Here is a 24,074-nt window from a genome sequence, read left to right as displayed (position 1 = left end):
ACTGTGGTTCTGTTCTATTAAGTAAGGCCTTTGAGAATATCTTGTATGTAATATCCAAAAGTGATATGCCTCTATAGTTGTTGGGGTTCATTTTATGCCCCTTCTTGTGGATTGGGTGGATAAGGGCCATCTTCCATTCTTCTGGAATTCTTTCTTTGACACAGATTTCTTCAAAAACCTTTTGTAGGGATTCTATTGCTTCCTTGTTGGCATTCTTCCAAAGTTCAGCTGTGATTTGATTTTCTCCCAATGCTTTATTATTTTTAAGGCTCGAAATGATCTTTTCTAGTTCTTCGAAGGTTGGCGGCTGTGAGTCAGGATTGGTATTTGTTGGGACGTTAAATGTCATTTTTTCTACTGGCATTTCACAGTTGAGGAGATTTTCAAAGTAGTCGATTAGTATCCTGCAGTTATCAGTGTTGTTGTGTGCTATATTTCCATTCTTGTCCCGTAACTGTAGAGTCGGTGGGTTGTACTTCGTTGTTCTCTGTTTAAAGATTTTGTAGAAACTTGTTTTTAGTAAAGTCCTCATCTGTTTGAATAAGCATCTGGTTTTCATAAGCCTTTTTAATTGTTTTGCATTTTTTATTGACCATCTTTCTGATGTTCAAGAAATTTTGTCTATTGCTTTCCGTTCGTTGCGACTGCCATTTGTGCCATGCTTCCTTTCTTTGTTTCAATCCCATTAGTATGATTCTTCCGACCACCAAGCATGTTTTTTGACTTTTGTTATAGGGGCTAGTTGTTCGGCTTTTGATAATAAGTTCTGTTTTATTTGATCCCAATTTTGTTTGTGTATATCCTTTGTCGCAAGATGCTATTATTTTGCATTTAAAATTTTCTCCGGGTCATATAGTCTACTTGTGTGTTTAAGGACCTTGTCTCTCCTTTTGGGGATGATTTTGATCTTTATCTTTGACATGTAATGGTCCGAGTCTAAATTAGCTCCCCTGAGGACTTTGACATTTTGTATTGCCCTATTGAGCTTCCGTCTAATAGTCACATGGTCCAGTTGAAATTCACCCCAGTTAGGATTTGGTGAAATCCACGTTTTTTGTTTTCTAGGAAGCTTTCTAAAAGCTGTAGATTTCAGTATCATACCATGGGCTGGGCACAACTCTGTCTGACACCATTTTGATTGGTCCTGTTATCCGCTGGGTATTTCCCGACTACATGTCGATACTTTCTCTCCTTCCCTATCTGGGTGTTGAAGTCTCCCATTAGTATGATGTTGTGTTTTTCAGGTATCCTTTGGCTGACATCGTCCAACTGATCCCCAAAGAGTTCCACTTTCTCTGTGTTCTTTCTGTTGTCCTCGTTTATGGGGGCATGGGCATTCATGATAGTGTATATTCTATTGGTAGTTTTGAAAATCAAACTTGATAGTCTTTCAGATTGGGACTCAAACTGGACTATGGAATCCAGGACGTTCTTGTTTATTATGAAGCCAGTTCCTTGGTGTGGCATGTTTTTCATGACTCTTTGACCAACTTTTCCCTTGTATATCCTGAACCTTTCAGAGTCGAAGTTGTTTTCATCTATATATCTGGTCTCCTGAAGTGCCGTTATGATAATTAGATGATTTCTGAGAGTGTCTGTAAGGTGTTTTAACTTTTCAGTTTTAAGAAGAGAATTAGCATTGAAGGTGGCTATGAAATTCGGGTATTTACATTTGATTTTGTTTGAGGTTCCAAGACGCTCTGACTTGTCTCTGTGTAACGCTGCAGACTCCCCAGAATCCGAATGTCTGCTTGTGCACAACGGTGCACCTGAGGTAATCTGTTTCACATTACACTTTCCCATGAACGATAAACATGAGTTTGGGGTGACTACTTGAGCCACCAGTTTACAACCAAGGTTGTGAGCCCCGGAGGTTTCTTCCAGCCGCCCCTAACCTGGGGTACAGATGCTGACCTAAGGCCACCCAATCTGGGAACAGACGTTTGGGGAGATTCTTCTCTTCATCTGCCATTGAGACCGTTGACCAGTTTTCACCTAGTAACCCTAGGCAAGGTTTGCCCCTTCCGCCATCTCCACCGTACCGAAGGTCATCTCCACCGTAGATGCCGTTGAGGACTTCACCCATAACCCAGGCTAAGGGCCCTCCATATTTATGACCCTGGAGAGAGGGTGTCCCAGTATTTTAAAGCCCCCAGGAATTGGGATTATTATTATTATTATTATTATTATTATTATTATTATTATTATTATTATTATTATTATTATTATTATTATTATTATTATTATTATTATTATTATTATTATTATTATTCCAGTAAAGTATGGTTTTATTATCTTGACATTTAGATTTTAACTTTTTAATACAGTAGTTAAAAATAATGGTATGAATTCCACAGACTGCCGGGCTGAGTGGCTCAGATGGTTAAGGCGCTGGCCTTCTAACCCCAACTTGGCAGGTTCGATCCTGGCTCAGTCTGGTGGTATTTGAAGGTGCTCAAATACAACAGCCCCGTGTCGGTAGATTTACTGGCACGTAAAAGAACACCTGCGGGACTAAATTCTGGCACCTCGGCGTCTCCGAAGACCTTAAAAGGTAGTTAGTGGGACGTAAAGCAGATAACATTATTATTTATTGTTATTATGAATTCCACATATTTAAGTGAGTTTTAAAGTGTTCTGAAGGAAGACACTTGCTGTAAAGAAGGAAGTAAATTGTGATCAAAATTTAACAATTGTTTTCTGCTATCATGTGTTAAAAAAAAAAAAAAAAAAAAAAAAAAGCCATCTTGTACAATACACACAAGACACTTTACATAAAGCTAATGTGGAATGAAAAACTAAAACGACATTAAGAAAATGTTCACTGCAAACTGTGTATAAAGATGCTGTTTCCAGGATAAAAAAAGATCTTGAGGATGCACACACGTGGATTTCAGTTGACGAAACAGCAGACTGTTGTGGGCGTTATATTGCCAATTCTTTGCTAGATTCAATTTCCTAGTAAGTTCCTTAAATTTCCCCTTACTTCCACAACCATTTCTAACTCTTATTTATTTCCAACCTGCTCCTCCTTATTAATCTCTTTACTTCTGTTATAATAAAGTGGGTCTTTACCGTTCCTTACTACCTTTAAAGTTATATACCTGTTTGCACATTCCTCAACAATTGCTTTAAACCCATCCCACAGTCTGTTTACATTTTTATTTACCATTTTCCACCGATTATAATTACTTTTTTTTTTTTTTAACTCCATCATGCCTCTCTTATCAGCCATATGGTGATTACCTAATAGTCCTTCTTTTATGACCTTCCTTTCTATCACATTTATTTGTAACTATGACGAAAGTTTTGTGGTCACTAATACTATGTATTACTTCATTTTCTCTCTAGAGCTCATCTGGTTTTATCAGCACCACATCCAGAATATTCTTCTCTCTAGCTGGTTCATCACTTTCTGATTCAACTGTCCTTCCCAGATTAACTTATTTGCCATTTGTTGTTCATGCTTCATGTAATTGAATTCTGCTAGGAGTTTTCTATTTTTTTCTCCTTGTAGCGTAAATGTCTGAATTTTTGTTTAGTTTGTGTGTGTTCACTGAAATATGTTAGTGTGTGAGTTAATCTGGTTGTTGAGTGCCATGTACTTTTTGTTCGTTATAATGGGTAGGTGCATGGTTGTAGTTAGATAATTATTAGCAACGACTGGGAACTTAATGGCATGTAACTTTTCATTATGGAGAGAAATGTGTTGTGAAGTCTATGTAACATGAATCATAACACTGAGTGCTTGTGTAGTGTAGTGTAATGTAGTTTGGAGTTGTCTGATCTTTAGAAGTATTGTACCTCATGGTGTCAGTCATTTTGGGCTTTCTGTATATTCTGAATTTATGTTTATGTATGTTGTCTGTCATAATAATGAAACCTTCAAAATAGATAGAGCTATTTGACTCGCATTTTGCTGTGTCAGCTGTGACTTTTTTGTGTAGCTTATTCATATTGGGGAGTAAATGTACCCCAATGTTGTATTTCCTTTGTATAGGAGGATAACATCTGTGATGTATTTCTTCCAGTGTACTGCGATTGTGTTTTTTTTTTTGCTGCTGTGCAGGATTCTGTTATTTTGAGCATGTTACCAAATATTTTGTTTTGTGCACTTGAAATTTGTCAATATTTCATTGTCGCCTGAGGTGTTGGCTTTCACTGTCAAAACAAGGGATGGAGTGGAATTAGTAACTGTTCCAAGCACTGTCTACTGGACATGTCTACCATCTGTGGTTCTTCTCTCGTTTTTCCCACAATAGACTCAATACCTATTTGTTACTGAATTGTCTTGTTTCTTATATGATTGAAAAGGGACATGCACATTGCCCAGTGTAGCATTCTCATTTTCATGATGTATAGCTGGCATTCTACTCCATACGTTGTTTATCTTCGACTAGAGGCAGAATGCCATTCAGTTGTTTCAAAGAATTCTCTTAGTCAATCAGTTATATCAACAGAGTTTTCTCTCTCCTTCATTTTTGGAGAAAGTTATTAATCCTGGTGCAGGATAGGACTGGTCGCTTCAATACCAATGAAATTATGTTTATTAAATACGATAAAGAAGAGGAAAACAAAGTTCCTTGGACACTTACTGAACGACTCTCTTCTCTAAACCATCATTCACCGAGCTCGATAGTTGCAGTTGCTTAAGTGCGGCCAGTATCCAGTAATCGGGAGATAGAGGGTTCGAACCCCTCTGTCGGCAGCCCTGAAGATGGTTTTCCGTGGTTTCCCATTTTCACACCAGGCAAATGCTGGGGCTGTACCTTAATTAAGGCCACGGCCGATTCCTTCCCATTCCTAGGCCTTTCCTATCCCATCGTCGCCATAAGACATATCTGTGTTGGTGCAACGTAAAGCAAAGAGCAAACCATCATTGAAGGTGAAGTACTGGGAAAGAGACCCAGGGGATGACCAAGGATGTCACACATCAAGAACTCCGTCGGTGAACTGGCATGTGGTTCATATAGCAACATGAAGAGGCTAGCAGAAGATCATCAGATGTGGTTACAGTGACAAGGCATTGCCTTTAGTAGATGATGATGGTGGTACAAGTCTTATACAGACACAAATGTCAGTTGCTGGGCTGAGTAGCTCAGGCAGTAGAGCTCCTGAGCTGAAGCTGGCAGGTTTGATCCCAGCTCAGTCCAGTTATATTTGAAGGTGCTCAAATACATTAGCGTTGTGTCGATGGAGAGAACTCCTGCAGGACAACATTTTGGCACCTCGACATCTCCGAAAAACGTAAAAGTAGTTGGTGGGACGGTAATCCACTTACATTAATTATTATTACAAATGCCTGTATGCAGCATGAAGTTAATATTTTCTTCTATAGAATAGTAAATGGTGCTTGAATGTAGTAATTCACTATCTTGATCCTCTGACTATGTTAATTAGAAAAAAATAAAATTATAGATGATGTTCACCATGTATGCCTTTCCCTCGAGCTGTGCTCCTTATTCTATAAGGACCTCTGCAAGGAGAGAGCATGCCGGTGAAACACGGACCGACAACCGCTAAACAGGGACTCTACCTGGTCAGGACGCTCATTCCAGCATGGACCTGCGTGCCGGTGTGAATGCTGAATTTGACAGTGTGGGGCAGTAGGATACTCATTGGAACCGAGCTTGGGACATGTGAATCAGTCACGTGTGTCATGCCAGTGGATGATGAAGATGCTCAGGCCCCGGAAGCGGATGTAGGCAGTCCATTTGGATCATTTGGCGCGTATTGTTAAGCAGCTCGGGATGAGTCTCCTTAAGGAGGGACAGTGTTCTTATATTTGTTATGTATGTTTATAATTGTTTATGATTTAGTCATTTTGCCCTGTTCTCTTAATCGGCTGATGATGACCCTGTAAATGTGTCAAAGCCGGTCCCAAATTTAACATGTTGTAACTTAATATTGATACAACTTAATAACAGTGTATTGAAAAGGTGGAACCTCTATACTTTCTTTTTAGTATTGTACTGGTGATCTCGTCATTTGCTTTATGTGCGACAGTGGCCCCGCCTGCAAGCAATTGACACCAGTGCTAAGCTACTGGCTTCGACCTCCTGCCCGCACAGTCCACAGTTCAGGAAGGATGTGCCAAGAGTGAGAGGCCAGCCCCTCTCTCATGCCTCCCTAGAAATGTAGGCCGATCAGTACTCAAGATATTTCCAGAAAGGAGAGGTCTCCAGAAAACTCTTGGTTCGAACATTCTCATCTTAGCCATCCAGGCAGACAGGTGGTCAGCAAGTGGTGTTTAGTACAGTATTGTCGTGAAGTACTGTGCGTGTACTATTGTGGGTTCAGTTCATTTGTTTTATTGAAGTTCGCCATGAAGTGAGTTCTGACACAGTTGAGGCTTGAGTTTGTCTGCAGTCTGTGAGTGTACCGGGTTGTGCGTGTCAGCGTGGGAATCTGATGAAGACCAGCAGTGACATCCAATGAAGAATAGGAATTGCTGGCATACAATATATATAGTAGGATGCTCATGTATGATTTTACATGCTATATTCCTTTCATAGAAGTGACTGTGCATGCAATCTAGTGGTGTACAGAAAAATTAAGTACTTGCATCTTCCTCCCTGGCAAGTTTCATAATAATAGCCCTGTCAATCAAGCTGTGGCATTCATTAAAAGCAGGTGTGCATGTTAGTCACCTCTAAACATCCACCATGGCTGATTTCCATGAGCAGCATTAAGCAAAAAAGTTTTGTGTTCACATGGAGAAAACGCTTCGGCAACCTACAGAGATGATACTGTATAGGCTTTTGGGCTTATGCCATGTCAAGAAAATAAGATGAACTTCTTTATGTTTCTCAGAGAACTGTGCTCTGCATCATCAGAAGAAAATCTCAACTGTCCACGAGAAAGGCTTCTTAAACAATGACTTTTTGAAATCAGACGTTATAATAGAAGTGTAAATGCTACATTCATTCATCACCAGATGGCTCCTCGGACATGGCACAGCACTAGCGTTCGAAGTAGAAGCTGACCGAACCATCAGAATCAGTCTAAGGGGTCACATAACATGTGTACGTAACATATGACATTGACAGGTGTATGGCATTGACACAAGCCTGGAATGAAACATCTGGCGACGAGGAACGTGCGAATTTGGAAAACATTGAGACGAAATAACGATAGTGTAGGGACTGGGAAGGGAACTACCTACGTAAATCCTCAATGGCTGGCAACCAGGTATTACTTAATTGATAGCCAGTGTCCCTGTTGAAATTGTTAGGATTTCTACGTATTTCCACAGCTTCCCATATAATCCTGGACCTGTAGTGTCTAGTGCGGGTAAGAGCTTGAGCATCTTGGAACATGACATCATGACCCGACGATAGAACATGCTCACCTATTGCCGATTTGTCTGGTGGTTGAGACGAATATTACGTTCATGTTCCTTGATACAGATACTAATGGACCGGCATGTTTGGCCGATGTATACCTTACCGCAAGTACAGGGAATTTAGTTTACCCCAGGATGTAAAAGTGGAGACAATTTGTCCTTCGTTTTAATCGGACTGTGAGCAATTTTAGTGGGGGTGCCAAACACGGTTTTTATATTGGCAATTCGATCTGTGGTGTTGTGAATGTAAGGCAATTAGGCAATTCCCTTCACTCCTTGCTTCTGTGAGCTTTGCTTGGTCGTTTCTCTGGGATGCAGGGCTCTATGAATCTGCAAATCGGTGTAACCATTACCCTTGAATGTGACTTTGAGCGTGTCCATCTCCACCTCACAAATTCGTCTCGCCCTCTTAGCAAGTGTCGTGAGAATGTCTTGTTTTTTTGCTGGCTGGTGGTGAGAATCTTCATGAAGATAGCGATTTGTGTGGGTAGGCTTACGATAGACGGTATGTCCTAAGGAGCTGTCTGGTTTCTTTCTTACTAGAACATCCAGGAAAGGAAGGCATCCGTCCGACTCCATCTCCATAGTGAATTTAATTGAAGGATGTTGCTGATTTAGGTGGTTTAGAAATAGATGAAGTTTCTCAGGCCCTTCTGTCCAGACCACAAATGCATCATCAACATACCTCCACCATATCATAGGTTTGACGGGCACCGAAGCAATAGCCTCCTCCTCAAAATGCTCCATAAAGAAATTAGCCACTGTGGGTGAAAGTGGACTTCCCATAGCCACTCCGTCTGTCTTTTCGTAAAAATTCCCACCCCACAAGAAATAGCTGGAAGTCATGCAGTAGTAAAATAGCTTGGTAATGTCCTCAGTGAACAGGTGTTCAATGAGAGACATGACCGAGTCAATCGGCACTTTAATGAACAAGGACTCCACATCGAAACTCACCAAAAGTGCATTAGGTTGAAGGGTTATGGTTGACAGCTTGTTGATGAAATACTGAGAGTCCCTGATGTATGATTCAGTACGTCCTATGTGTGGCTGAAGCAATTTGCTTGGGTATTTAGCCAGAGCATACGTGGGAGAACCTATCGCACTAACAATAGGTCTGAGGGGAACATCTTTTTTATGGATCTTAGGCAGTCCATATAATCTAGGTGGCACTGCATCCCCCGGAGACAGATGTTTGGCCTCCTCTTTTGGAATTGAAGATTGCCTTAAGAGCTTCACGGTGGCATTGAACACACGAGTGGTGGGGTCACGTGAGCTCAGTCTGTAAACAGGCTCTGACAATATAGCCGAGATCTTATTCTTATACTCGTCAGTGTCCATAACCAATGTCACATTACCCTTATCAGCTGAGAGAATGGTCAGTTCAGAATCATCTCTAAGTTCCTTCAGAGCTCTCCTTTCGCCTCTTGTTAAATTAGGCGTGGGTACAACAGCGGACCTTATGAGTCTCTCACATTTCTGTCTTAACTCCTCAGCCTCATCTGTAGGTAGTTTGTGGACGGCTATCTCAACGGAAGTAATTAACTCCTCAGTGGGAATTTTAGAGGTAGCGACAGCGAATTAAGACCCCTAGCTAGAACTGCCGTTTGGTTCTCGTCCAAGGATTTCTTGGAAAGATTGATGATACTTTTACTAGCATCCGGGTTCGTGCGAGAGACCACCTGTTTCTGAGCTAATCGGAGGAATTTCGATTTCTGTCACACCTGGTTGAATTTTCGTTCAGCCTGTATAGCAGTAATGCGATCGAAAGTCAACCACAATTCCTGCGAGAGAGTGTTTCTTAACAGCAGGTGTAAATGAAACAACTCTCGGGAGACGGAGTCCAGTTCCTTACGAGTGTAATGCACTCTCTCGACCACAAGAGCCTTGCTAGTGCGTTGATATATTCTCCTGGCCTTCAGTGTATTTAATGTGTGCTTCAGCTTCACACAGTTGGGAATGATGTTATGGTCCCTGTATCTCAATAGAAAGCACAAAGAAGAAAGGAGAATAGACTTCTTTCTCCTTAATTTGCTGAATTTTGAAGCCTCCTTAAAAGTATCCTCCCCATAGAGGTTTTTAATGCTGCCATTGATGCTTTCACAGCCCATACTTACAGACATGATACTGTATAGGCTTTTGGGCTTATGCCGTGTCAAGAAAATAAGGTGAAATCAGCAACATCCTTCAATTAACCTTTTAAGTGCTGAGTTACCAGTTGACTGTTTGATACCTCATTGCTGAGTTTTTTCATTCGTATGTAAAAAAAATTGTAGAAGCCTCAATTTTTAACTTATCAGTGGGGTGATTAGTTTAAAATGTTTATAAATGTTGGTTGTTTATAAATCTAAATACAAATGGAAAATCCTACTCTTATGTTCAATATTATTTTGAGAGAAAACAAAATTACACTTATGTGCCCATGCGTGCATTATCTTTATACAAAGTAAAGAGCCCAAAATAATATTATTTCCTAAAATCTGTAGGCAACTAACACATGTAACTTCTTAGAAGTATATAAGTTGATATTTTAAAATACTCTCCAAACCTGGAATGTGGTGATAGTTAAATGTTTTCTACTGGTTGTTTGTGATGGCAATTTATTCAACTATCTGCACCTACTCCACTGGCACAAAAGTTTCTAAAAAAATCAATGATTTTCGGGTTTTCATCAAACACTACTCGGCCCTCAGAGCCTCTCACAGTTACCTGAAATTTTGGTGAAGAAAAGTAATCCATCCGCCACGAAATTAGCGATAAAATAGCTTTTGTACTCACCGTGTTTTTCTTCTTTAGTTTAGAAGGAGGCTCTGTTTCTCTCTCACATACAATATTTTCGGCACTCTCTCTATACTCTTTACTTTCAAAATCGCTTAACAATTCCTTAAAATGATTATCTCCATCATCACTTTCCGCTGTGGTTAATAACTGAAGGATTCTGTGATCCGAAATAACATCGCTGCAAGAGCAACTAAATTGTTGTTCTGCCATGTTCGTTTACATCACAGATGAACTCCACAGACGTCTACAAAAAGTTTTGTAAGTTACTTCCCGAAGCTATAATCTCTGATCAGTTAGTTCTACATACTGCCCAACAGATGGCAGAACATGTCAGAGATCAAATTCGGACACAAAAGTGAACCGGGAAACTCAAAAAAATTAAAATTCTCGCACACCGTCTATAGATGGGCGTAGCAGCGGTGGACTGGCCACGTCAGCCCGTCTATAGGTGGACGTAGCACTCATCGGGTTAAATTCACTATGGAGATGGAGTTGGGCGGATGCCTTCCTTTCCTGGATGTTCTAGTAAGAAAGAAACCGGACGACTCCTTAGGACATTACACGTTATAATTCTCATGTTAGGTCTGTATTGAAATGTACATAAATACAAAGTATGTTACAAGTGTTATTATTTTTTTTATATCTACCTATTCAATACAAAGATATTTTTATAGAAATTAAATATTATTATAAAATGTTAAGGGACATGTTTCGCCCATATTAAGGGCCTACCCACACAAATCGCTATCTTCATGCAGATTCTCACCACCATCCAGCACAAAAACAAGGCATTCTCATGACACTCGCCAAGAGGGCGAGACGAATTTGTGAGCCATCAAATATCCAGGTGGAGATGGGCACGCTCAAAGTCACATTCAAGGGTAATGGTTACAGTGATTTGCAGATTCATAGAGCCCTGCATCGCAGAGAAATGACCAAGCAAAGCTCACAGAAGGAAGAAGTGAAGGGAATTGCCTACCTGCCTTACATTCACAACACCACAGATCGAATTGCCAAGGTCCTCCGCAAACACAATATAAAAACCGTGTTTGGGACCGTCACTTAAATTGCTCACAGTCCGATTAAAACAAAGGACAAATTGTCCCCACTTTTACATCCTGGGGTATACGAAATTCCCTGTACTTGCGGTAAGGTATACATCGGCCAAACATGCCGGTCAATTGGTACCTGTATCAAGGAACATGAACGTAATATTTGTCTCAACCAGCCAGACAAATCGGCAATAGCTGAGCACGCTCTATCGCCGGGTCATGATGTCATGTTCCAAGATGCTCGAGCTCTTACCCACATTAGACACTACAGGTCCAGGATTATACGGGAAGCTGTGGAAATACGTAGAAATCCTAACAGTTTCAACAGGAGCACTGGCTCTGGTTGCCAGCCATTAAGGATTTATGTAGGTAGTTCCCTTCCCTGTCCCTACACAATCATTATTTCGTCTCGGTGTTTTCCAAATTCTTACGTTCCTTGTCGCCAGATGTTTCATTCCAGGCTTGTGTCAATGTCATACACCTGTCAATGTCATATGTTATGTACACATGTTATGTGACCCCTTAGACTATTTCTGATGGTTCGGTCAGCTTCCGCTTCGAATGCTAGCGCTGTGCCACGTCCGAGGAGCCATCTGGGGACGAATTAATGTACCATTTCCACTTCTATTATAACGTCTGATTTCAAAAATTCATTGTAAGAAGCCTTTCTTGTGGACAGTCGAGATTTTCTTCTGATGACTCAGAGCACAGTTCTCTGTGAAATGTAAAGAGTTTCACCTTATTTTCTCGACACGGTGTAAGCCCAAAAGCCTATACAGTATCATGTCTATAAAATGGACCGTGAAAGCATCAATGGCAACCTACAGAGAGTTGAAGGGAGCTTATGGGGATTATATGATGTTTCATAGAGCTTGTTTCCATTGGGATAAGACATTCAGAAATGGCTGAGAAAGTCCTGAACTGCAGGGTTGAAAAGGAGCACCTGTTACATCCTTAACAGAGACAATGAACAACAACAGGGGATGTCATTATTCATACTGACTCATGTCCCACTGTTAGGCAGCTTGCACACAATCTTGAAATATTCGGGAGCACTCACAAACCTCTAACTCAGCATTGTTGTTTGGTTGAAGGAGCTATACCAAATGAATGGAGAGTTGCTATAGTAGCTCCTGTGTATAAAGGAAGGGGTTATAGACATAAAGCTCAAAATTACAGGTCCGTAAGTTTGACATGCGATGCATGTAAGCTTTGGGACATTAGACATGTTTGTGAAATTAATAACTGGTTCGATAGAAGGCAATTCGGTTTTAGGAAAGGTTATTCCATTGAAGCTCAACTTGTAGGATTCCAGCAAGATATAGCAGATATTTTGGATTCTGGAGGTCAAATGGACTGTATCGCGATTGACCTGTCTAAAGCTTTTGATAAGGTGGATCATGGGAGACTACTGGCAAAAATGAGTGCAATTGGACTAGACAAAAGAGTGACTGAATGGGTTGCTATATTTCTAAAAAATAGATCTCAGAGAATTAGAGTAGGCCTGACCCTGTAATAATTAAGTAGGGAATTCTTCAAGGCAGTATTATTGGACCTTTATGTTTTCTTATATACATAAATGATTTGAGTAAAGGAGTGGAATCAGAGGTAAGGCTTTTTGGGGAGTAATAAATAAATAATAATAAATAAGTTACAAGATTGTGAGCAACTGCAAAATGACCTCGATAATGTTGTGAGATGGACAGTAGGCAATGATATGATGATAAACAGGGTTAAAAGTCAGGTTGTGAGTTTCATAAATAGGAAAAGTCCTCTGAGTTTTAATTACTGTGTTGATGGGGTGAAAGTTCCTTTTGGGGATCATTGTAAGTATCTGGGTGTTAATATAAGGAAAGATCTTCATTGGGGTAATCACATAAATGGGATTGTAAATAAAGGATACAGATCTCTGCACATGGTTATGAGTGTGTTTAGGGGTTGTAGCAAGGATGTAAAGGAGAGGGCTTATAAGTCTCTGGTAAGACCCCAACTAGAGTATGGGTCCATTGTATGGGACCCTCACCAGGATTACTTGATTCAAGAAGTGGAAAAAATCCACAGAAAAGCAGCTTGAATTGTTCTGGGTGATTTTCGACAAAAGAGTAGCGTTACAAAAATGTTGTAAAGTGTGGGCTGGGAAGAACTGGGAGAAAGGAGACGAGCTGCTCGACTGAGTGGTATGTTCCGAGCTGTCAGCGGAGACATGGCGTGGAAAGACATTAGTAGAAGAATAAGTTTGAGTGGCGTCTTTGAAAGTAGGAAAAATAAAGTTGGAATACAAGAGGACAAATTGGGGCAAATATTCATTTATAGGAAGGGGAGTTAGGGATTGGAATAACTTACCAAGGGAGATGTTCAATAAATTTCCAGTCATTGAAATCATTTAAGAAAAGGCTAGGAAAACAGCAGATAGGAAATCTCCCACCTGGGCGACTGCCCTAAATTCAGATCAGTATTGATTGATTGATTTACGTATGTCCCATGTTTGTACGCGATTTATACCATGACTGCTTACTCCTGTGCAGAAACAGGCTTGTTTTGATGCGTGCCTCTACTAGAAACAATGTATTGAAAATGAAGGTGATGCTTTGTAGCAGAATATCATCACTGCAGATAATACATGGGTGTATTTTTGTGATCCTGTAATAATAATAATAATAATAATAATAATAATAATAATGTCGTGTGGCTATTTCTAGCCGGGTGCAGCCCTTGTAAGGCAGCCCCTCCGATGAGGGTGGGCGGCATCTGCCATGTGTAGGAAACAGCGTGTTATTGTGGTGTAGGATTGTGTTGTGTGTGGTGTGTGAGCTGCAGGGATGTTGGGGACAGCACAAATACCCAGCCCCCGAGCTTTTGGAATTAACCAATGGAGGTTAAAATCCCTGACCCGGCCGGGAATCGAACCCGGGACCCTCTGAACCAAAGGCCAGTACGCTGACCATTCAGCCAATGGGTTGGACTGTGATCCTGTGACCAAGCGGGGCAGCAGCTGGTGAGTGGAATGGGGCCAACCAGCCCCATAAATGGCATGTGTACAGAACTTGGCGAATAAGGCAATGGTCATCACCTTTCTTTGATTACCAGGGAATGGTGTACACTCATATGGTTCCAAGACACATTGCAGTCACCGTAGAATACTGTAGTACATCCTTTGTCAGTTGGTGAAGGATTGCATCCCCCAAAACAGGAGGAACCTTTGGTTGTGGAAGTTCCATCATGATTATACCAAACCTCATGTGCTGCTGCAGTTACGGAGTTCCTGACAAGAAAAGATATCTGCACAGTATGCCATTTGCAGTACATCCCTGACCTGGCCCTGTGTGACATTTTTTGTCTATCTGATGGCCAAAAGCGGACATTAAGTGATGTCAGTTCAGTGAAGGGAGTCTGTGAAGAATGCTGATTTAAATTATCATATTCTGTTTTTCTCAAAACTATTCATAAATTTTATCTCAGACTGTACCAGGAATGTGTAAATACCATTAGCTGGCCACAGGTATGGAGCAAATAATATCTGAACCCCCAAATTTCTCTTTTAGCAATAAAGGGAAATACTTTTGGGATGCCAGTTTTTATATTCCTTGTGTCACAGTAAGTTGTTTAGCGTCTTATATTTGTTATGTGTGTTTATAATTGTTTATGATTTAGTCCATTTGCCCTGTTCTCTTAATCGGCTGATGATGACACTTTAAATGTGTCGAAAGGGATCCCAAATTTGACATGTTGTAACTTAATATTGATACAACTTAATAACAGTGTATTGAAAAGGTGGAACCTCTTTACTTTCTTTTTAGTATTGTACTGCTGATCTCATCATCTGCTGTATGTACAACAGTGGATTATTCAAGGGTATGTAAATATTACAAGTGTACTGTTATTCAGGGAACGCACGTTCCCTTTTGATTCATTAGTAATTTTTTGGCTTAATTCAATATGTTTTTGTTTTATTTGAAATTTCTTTTCCACTTAATTTGTTCATAGAGGATGATTACCTAGTTGTACTTCCTCTTAAAACAAAAATCGCCACTCCAGCAGTTAGAAATATTCTCCTGCTATTAACAAAACAGTACAATCAGAATCATCTACAGTCATCCCACTCATCAAAAACTTTATAACGGTGAATTATGCTGTATATGATAATCCTATAGGTCTTTAAAACACAGTGCATTAAAAGGAAGGTAGGAACAAGGGTTAAAGAACATCGCAGGCACTTACATCTTGGCCAGCCAGAGAAGTCTGCTGAGGCAGAACATGCCATACATAATGACCATCAAAACATTTTTGATGCAACTTCTGTCATTGATAAAGAGAAACATTTTATTCCTAGAATCATTTGTGAGGCGATAGAAATTGCTAAACCCCCGAATAATTTTAACAAAGCTGACGGCTATGTACTGAGTAGATCATGGCTTCCCTCCATAGTTGTTCTCCATGACTCTGGAGGCCCTGGTATGAACTTTTTTTCTAACAGGGTCTCTCTATCTTGAGTCTGGTTACTACGGAGTGACAGTTGCTATTATGCTTTGTTACTGCTCTGAATAGGATCCTAGTCGCAGGATCGAAACGCATCTGCTGATAATTAATATTACACGACCTAATATCCTCAAATAATTATTATAATGTCATTTAGTGGTCATGAAAGTTTACGTATTAAGACAAATATATTGATGAAGATATACGGTTTGTAAAAGATTTTGCCAGTGCTGTGTTCACAAACCTTTATCCAAACATAAAAAAGAAATGGTTCAAATAGTAGGTATTCCATTGTGATACTGAACTCATCATCACCATTTATAGTTGTACCTATGTAGCTCTTGAAATAATCAGTATTTAACAGTAGGATACTCATATTTTTAATACATGACAGCTGATTTTCCATAGAGAAGCAGATTACTATATAGACATTAGTCAATCAATATTGTTAAATATCTGTTACTGTGCATATCTTTAATGTGCTTGTAATGCAAATAATGTACAAATAGAACATTGGAACAAATGCACAGTAACACTATGGAGGTGAGATTTTATCTGTGGATCAGGGCTTGTGAAATGGAGACCTTGCTCATTACACTGTTCATTCATTGTGGGAATGTGCCACATACTGTTCCTGAGATACACTCTTGAAATATGGAAATTTTATTTTCTCGGAGCTGGGTGGGAGTTGCGCCTTGTGATACGAACTGGTGGAAGTTCTTGCCATGGCCTTCTCATATATTGAAAATGGATTGGTGGGGACACTTTGGCAAGGTCTTCTTGTTAGTTTTCTGATGTACATAATTTACCCTAGCAGAAGACATTTTAATTTCTCATTTGAATCAATCTTGATTGTTGTTGTTATGATTCCTGTAATTGTACGTTGAACTTTACTTTCCATAACTACTACTCAGCTATGAAAAGATGCACATTATGGGCACTGGAAAGCAAATGAAGTATGAAGAGCTCCTCTCCCAGATTGAAGACATTATGGATAAACATGCTTTATCTTTTCCTAATATAGCTTTGACATCTATAAAAGCTGCATTGAGGTAATTGTGATTTTATGCAAACTTATACCTAATCTTTAAAAAGATTTTTGTGTCTAGTCTAAAGCAGGGCCTCTCAGAGTAGGACATGCACAGGTGCATTGCGTGATGCAAGGTACATAAGACAACTTGGCTAGGTTGACTAGTTTGCAGATCCCCCACTCCTCGATTTTGAGCAATAGCTCTGTCTCTTTCCCTACGCTTGTCCCTCTTGCTCCGTCTGTTTCCCCCCTTCCTCACTTGCTCTGCAGCGCTCCACCATCTGAGCAGAGTTGAACCGAGTTTAGTTGAGTTGTCCCGAGACAAAACGCTGGTCCGAACCAAGTCGAGTTGGAACAATTCACCTTGCACAGAACCTCTGCGCCTCGGTTTGCACGCATGAGATTTTGGGTGTTTGAGAGGCCCTGGTCTAAATTATATATTTCTTTACTTTGATTTTACCTCTGTACTTGTCTCTCCCTGAATCTCTGTAGTAAATTCATGCTTTCTGTTATCTTAAGTTGTTTTTGTTGATTTTACATTTGTCTAAATATTCAGTAGCTTCCTCCATCCTACTAATTTATTACCTCTGGCCAAAATATTATTGGTAGCCATCAAACAGCCTGTTTTAGTATTTGTCAAGTAATGCACAGTACCTAAAAATGTCCTCTGACATATTTTTGGATTTCAAAATTTTGGTCTTGTATTACACAAAAATGTATCTAATAGTTGAGTGATATTGTCTCTGCCTTCTCATCAAGGCAGATCTGGTTTGAATCCCAGCCAGTATGTGGAATTTTAAAAATGAAAACTCACATTTCTGTGGTTTGGAATTCACATAAAACTGGATGTGCCATGGCTGAGGGTTCCTGGGTTCATCTTCATTCCAGCATTTGGTGATGCAGGAATTGTAAGATAAAAAGAACGTCAGATAAGGACAAGGTAAAGATAAAGACAGACCCTCAATGAGTTTTGATGCCCGCCCTTCTAATTTACCAGCAGTTGGGGTGGATTTTCAGTTAGGCTGACTCTTGCAGCCTAAGGACCCACACCACAAAAAAATAAATGTAAAAGATATGAAACGTAACACATTTGTTTAAACAATTTTGTAAACAAATAATTCAGCCTTGAAATACAGTACTCTGATTTCTGTTGTATGGTAACATTTAATTAATCTATTTGTTATACCAAGCTTTACCATCAGCAGGGCTGGATTTTGGGTTAGGCAGGCTTGGCTGCAGCCTAACGGCCAGCACCAGAAAAAATACAGTAAAACCTCATTAATTCAAAGTCATTGGGACACAAAAATCGGACTTCGAAGTACATGATTTCTAATTAACCGCCAACTCGTAATTCTGAAATATTAACCCTTGTCATATCACAAAATATTCTATGACCCGTTACTGCGTGCAATTAGCCTTGATTCACAGTTTAAACCTTTCAAATGCCATGGAAAAACTATTTCCAAAATGTGTCCAACAAGGTGCATTTACAGTATTCAAATAATGCACTTGGATAACTTGGTGATAAACGTCATCTCGCGGAATGAAAGAAACTAAGAAAGAAAGAATACACAATTCAAAGACGAGGAGAAATCTATACTGGCTCCCCTTTCAAAGTGCTTTATTCATTGGATTACTGTAATGATGCATTTTAGATGCCCTGTACTTGCACAGAAAGTACCCGATGCCCTTAAAACATCGTGGCTTATTGATCTTTCCTATGATGTGGGGAGAAAGTCTCTTGCTTCCGCCTGCATTACAACACAGTGCATTGTACAGTAACTCTATCCTTGTACGATTTCCCTCCATGACACTTCTCTCGTAACTCAGAAATGCCAACCCTTGCCATGTCATGAAGTATTCCAAGCCCCATTAATGCATGCAGTCACCTTTATTTACAGTTTAAACCTTTCAGATGCCATGGAAAAAACTATTTCCTAAATGTATCCAACAAGGTGCATTTACGCTATTCAAATATATACTGCACTTGGATAAATCACTGACAACATAACCTCACGCAGCAAAAGAAAAAACACACTATTCAAAAACGAGGGCAAATTATACTGGCTCCCCTGTACAAATGCTTTATTTTTTGGATTACTGTACTGTTTGCATTTAAAAAAATCTTTTGTACTTGCACGGAAAGTGCCCAACGCCCTTAAAACATTGTGGCTTATCGAACTTTCCTATGATGAAGGGAGGAAGTCTCTCACTTCCGTGTGCATTGTGACACAGTTGTACGATTTCCCGGCTGGCACTTCTCTCCGTTAAAACCATAAGTCCGCTTGGGCTCGGCATTAAAAAAATGCAGCTTCGTCGGGCATTGACAATATTGTTCGGTGCATACGAATTGATTATATGAGCCACGCTTTTTTGCCAACTGTCAGCATTGCCAGTGTTTGCAGATTCTGCTTCTCCGCACACTGCCTGCTACGTGATATTGTGGCGTTCTTTAAAACACTGAATACAAAAGAATTACCATTTCACTCGAACTTAGCAAATATGGAGTACACTGCAGACACATCGAGGAGAGCAAAAGTGCGGAAAGCTACTCCTGCATGTTCCAGAAGACGCGTTCTATCATGACGCGGATAAATTTTGAATTTAAATTACTCTGTAAAATACTAGTTCTTAAAAATATAAAGGCAGATTTGAATTAATTGTCTGAATTTTGGTGATGGGACCGATATTGTTCTTCGAATTACAAATTATCCACATTTTGAATTAAACAATTTAAATAACATGCAAAACCGTACCTCATGTTTCCGGAAACAACAGCTTCTTTGAATTAGGTGGGATTTTGAATTAACTGATTTTGAATTATCAAGGTTCTACCGTAAATGTAAAAAGATGGAAATTAGGAGACAAGGACAAAATTGAAAACAAGAACGGTGTCCACATCTTCATACACTGCTACCTTCATATAGATGGACTCTCTCCATCTCGACAGGCATTTTGAAAGATCTTCAGTCTTGATGCAGGAAGTGTACGATAAACAGAAAACCAGATAGATAAAGGAAGACACAGATAAAGTTGGACCCTCAGTGAGTGTTGATGCCTGCCTTCCTGATGAAGCTGAAAAGTAGAAACAAGTTAATCAGGGCATGAGAAGAAATCGATATACCAGAACTGGGATTGATGAGGAGGAAGTCCATCTGATGAGGACAGTGTATGAAGATGTGTAAATACCGGACGAATTGGCTGTGCGGTTAGGGGCGCACAGGTCAGCTGTGAGCTTGCATCCAGAAGATAGTGGGTTCAAACCCCACTGTCAGCAGCCCTGAAGATGGTTTTCAGTGGTTTCCCATTTTTGCACCAGGCATATGCTGGAGCTGTGCCTTTATTAAAGCAACAGCTGCTTTCCTTCCCACTCCTAGCCCTTTTCTATCCCATCATCACTATAAGACCTATCTGTATCGGTGCGGCGTAAAGCAAATAGTTAGGGAAAAAAATGTGAATATTGCCCTTGTCTTGTCATGTTTTCCGTGTTTGTCTTTGTCTCCTCTTTCTATGGCTCCTTCTTCCTGCACTGACCTGTCATTGTACTTATCCCAGTATGTGTTCCTTTTCATGTTTTTATCTCTCTTCAGGACTGTACATTGTTCCAAATTTATTGAGAAGGTGAATAGCTGTAAATGATTTTTGAGGTGTTCACTAACTTCAATGTCCAGCTCCATGGCTAAATGGTTAACATGCTGTCTTTGCTCACAAAGGTCCTGAATTCGATTTCTGGCAGGGTTGGGAATTTTAACCATATTTGGTTAATTCTGCTGGCGGTGGGAGCTGGGTATAGTGTGTCGTCTACGGGTGTCAAGTCAAAAGACTTGCATGTGGTGAGCAGAACTTGTCCTCCGACACTCCCGTCACTAAAACCCATACACCATTTATTTTTTACTAACTTCAATAGCCTAACATAAAATCAACTATAATCAAGGAGACTAATCCTGTACTAAAAAATTTCAGTTTTTTTTTTTTTTTTTTTTTTTGGTATAAGAGCAATTTCACCAGCCGTTCAATTTTCAGTATTAGTTATAATATTTTAAAACTGGTATTTTAATGAGTGATTATCAGGATTATACATGATTCATTTTTTTTTTCAGTTTAGAGTGTGAAATCCTGGCATATTTACTGCGTGCACAGTTGGAGATGCAATTGTGGAGGTTCTTACAATCCCTTATGCAGTTACATGGAGCCCATACTCGTATTTCAGCTTGGGAGAGAACTCTTCAAAGTAGAGAGGTCAGTATTAGTAGGCTAAACAGAAGTTTTGTCTTTGTTATGTTATCTGAAATGCTGTATAGTTATTAAAGAAATAATTTTGTAAACAAATAATACAGCCTTGAATAACAGTACTCTGATTACACTGTGTCTGTTGTGTGATAAATTGCCATATTATTTGTGACTTTTCTTCAGTATTAAACATTTTCCCTTTCTTGTGCAACATCTTAACAGCGATGCTTGCCTTGACTATTTAACAGATAGACTGATTTGAAATCTGCAATCTACTGAAACAAGAGTTTGAAAATGAGCTTCACATTGTTGTTGTGTAACAAACAAAAATCAACATTGTACGTTATAGTCGATACATTTCTCTGAAAACGTGATAAAAATATGCATTTTATACAGTGTGTTGTAGTAAGCGATGTTATATTAAACATTTTTTTAAATACAATGTATATATAGGAGAACTGATGACCTTGGATTCACAGTCAATAAGTTCAAACAGTTACATTCATTCCTTTTTATTTCTTTACTTTTGTGTGACCTGACATACTTCAGACGACTGCTTGCCCTACTGTATGATATGTATGTTGGTGTTAATAAACCTTTCCTTCCAGATATTTGTTTTCCAGCTTGATCGGAAATCGTTCTTCAAGTAGGTATTATTCTAGATTGAGATCTTTCCTAAATGTCCTTAAATTCTTATTTTCTTTATCTCTTCATTTCACTACTGTGTTCTACCAAATCAAGAGGTGGGAAAATTCTTTCCATGCACTTCATGAAGTTGAAGCCTCAGTTGTATTCTAAATAAGAAACCTACCCTCTGCTCTTCAGGAGCCTTCCTAAAGTCTGGTTGAGGTTTTCATCTTCTGGGTATAAATACCAATATAAATACATCTGTTTCCTTCTCTAAGCTCACTCTTCCCATTGACCACTCATTTAAAGTTTTTCCCCCATTCCTTACCATTTTCAATTTTTGTTGACCTTTCTTTTCCAGCATGAACATTTACCCTGAACAGTTCATCATGTAAGCATCTCTCTTCACCATTAGTAAAGATAGAAGAGACTACATCATTGATCCTGAAAAGGGAAAATTTGATGTGTTCTCTCCCTCTGTTTCTCAAAAGAGTTTGAACTAGTGTGACGGCAGTTAGGCATATGTTTCTTGATACTGGCCATTCTGCAGAAATCCCACAGGATCTAACTATTCTTGCTAGTGTTGGTTACTAAATGAACACCAAATTTCATAGCCTGTAAGGCATCAAGTCTGTATGATCTGACACTGTGGTCCCATTGGTAGAAATTTTTGTTACCATTAGAATGTTGGCCGGCAGGGTAGGAGAGGTGGTGGTATACAATTTCTAATCACTAGATTGCGTGCCAGAAGCCTGGGTTTAATTCCAAACCTCTCCGCAATGTTCATATGGAGTGAGGGCATATGATGATGATGCTGATGCAGTAAGTTCAAACAGCTACTTCATTTCTTTTTATTTCTCTACTTTTGTGTGAGTTGACATATTTTAGGCGACTGCTTGCCCTATTGTGTGATATGTATGTTTTGGAGTTAAACCTTTCCATTCAGATATTTGTTTTCCAGCTTAATTGCAAATCTTTCATCAGATTGGCTTTACTCTGGATTGAGTTTGGCATTAATCGGCAGGGGTAGGCTGTGTGCTGACACAGGGTTTCATCATCACACCCACAGACGCACAGCTCTCCCATGGACATTAACCGGAAAGACCTGCACCAGCTTTCTCCAGAGGCCATGCAACATCAAATCAAACCAAATTTCATCATATTGTTTAGAAGCCTTCCTGGATACCAGTTACATCTTTCTATAACTCATATACCTGAACCAGTTTCCTTTCTGATTGGCTGTTTCCTTTAATATTTTGCTTTATTCTGTTATCTCACTGCATCCTCAGCAGAAAGGTTAATTAAGAATAGCTGACTGAAGTCTCTATTTCTTCTTTTCAGTCCTGGAAGTTGGGTTTTGGAGCAACATTTTTGAAAGCAAATCCAGTTCCAGCTTTGTTCCAGTGGCTTTTAAAACTCAAAGCTGCATTTGTGGCAAAGTTCTCTTTGTATTTCTTCTCAACATTAGCTCAGCAAACTACAATCCAAGAAATGAAGGCACTTGGTAATAAGCTGTCAAATGACTACTACCACAAGTATGTTTTTTACTTGTACTAACAAGCATGTATCAAGGATATAAAATTGGAAGGGGTGTAAAAGTGGGAGGTTAGAGGTAGTCATTCTTCTAGATACAATATCTGGTATTGGTCTTTCCTAAACTGATAACAAATTTCAGATATGAAAGTAGAAGAAAATTCCCATGCAACATCTATCAAATTGGGAATTTCTATGCTTCATTCTTAAAATATATACTGTGTATAGAAACATGAAAAGAAACACATAATTGGATGAATACAGTAGCAGGTCAGTGTGGAAAGATGTAGTAATAGAAAGAGGAGACGAGGGCAAACAATGAAACACAAAAGGCCAAGGACAGTGTCATCTTCATACACTGCTGTCTTCAAATACAGGGCATTCAGAACCTGACATCACGCATACTCTACCGGGCCCGGCCTCCCGCTGTTTAGCAGACAATGCCAGGCTGGGCTGGGCCTGGCATCTAGTGGTTGACTGACAAGGCAGGTGGTCTCAAGGCCAAGCTTTACACACCATGTGTTGGTTGAAGGGGTTACGTGAATGTGTTAGATGTTTCATAACAAAATGTGATAAACTAGGGAGCAGTGGATATTTTTCATTGAGATGTATCTTTTAAACTAAAAATGTACCGTAATGTGGTTATTTAAGAAGAGGGGAGAAAAAGGCTCTTTTTTCTGTAGGAAAAAATGTCCTAAACAAGCTCTCGGTAAGGAACGGGTTCAGGACATCCAAGCAAAGATGGAACTGAGTCCAGAAACCTCCATACAGCGGCTTTCCTTAGACTGTGGCATGTTTACAGGTTCTGCCTATAAGGGTACGTTCACACTGCATGCAGCAAGCTGGGCTGTAAGCAGGGTGACCTTGTGCTTGGTATGGGGTCGTGTGCAGCAAGCAGCACGAGTGTTCACACCACTACGCTGGGCAGTGTGCTGCTAATAGTTTGTCTGCCGTGTTTCGTTTTGTGTAAGATGGCATTATCAAAGTTATTGAGAAGAATGTA

At 39.7% G+C, this 24,074-nt stretch overlaps 1 protein-coding gene across 3 annotated transcripts in view; it reads left to right on the top strand.

Moving 5' to 3' along the window:
* The window catches only part of LOC136858278 (KICSTOR subunit 2), a 78,898-nt gene that overhangs the window by 21,247 nt on the left and 33,577 nt on the right, over nt 1–24,074 (top strand). For all 3 annotated transcript variants that reach the window (XR_010858624.2, XM_067137694.2, XM_067137698.2), the window contains exons 4-6: nt 16,566–16,703; nt 20,782–20,920; nt 22,880–23,073. Coding sequence is in view for 2 of the 3 variants with exons in the window: in XM_067137694.2 (XP_066993795.1) it covers nt 16,566–16,703; nt 20,782–20,920; nt 22,880–23,073 (471 nt within the window). In the remaining variant the exon portion in view is untranslated. The remainder of the gene's footprint in view (nt 1–16,565; nt 16,704–20,781; nt 20,921–22,879; nt 23,074–24,074) is intronic.

The sequence above is a fragment of the Anabrus simplex genome, chromosome 1, assembly GCF_040414725.1.
Source record: "Anabrus simplex isolate iqAnaSimp1 chromosome 1, ASM4041472v1, whole genome shotgun sequence".
NCBI lineage: Eukaryota > Metazoa > Arthropoda > Insecta > Orthoptera > Tettigoniidae > Anabrus > Anabrus simplex.
This window is presented reverse-complemented; position numbering and strand designations above follow the sequence as displayed.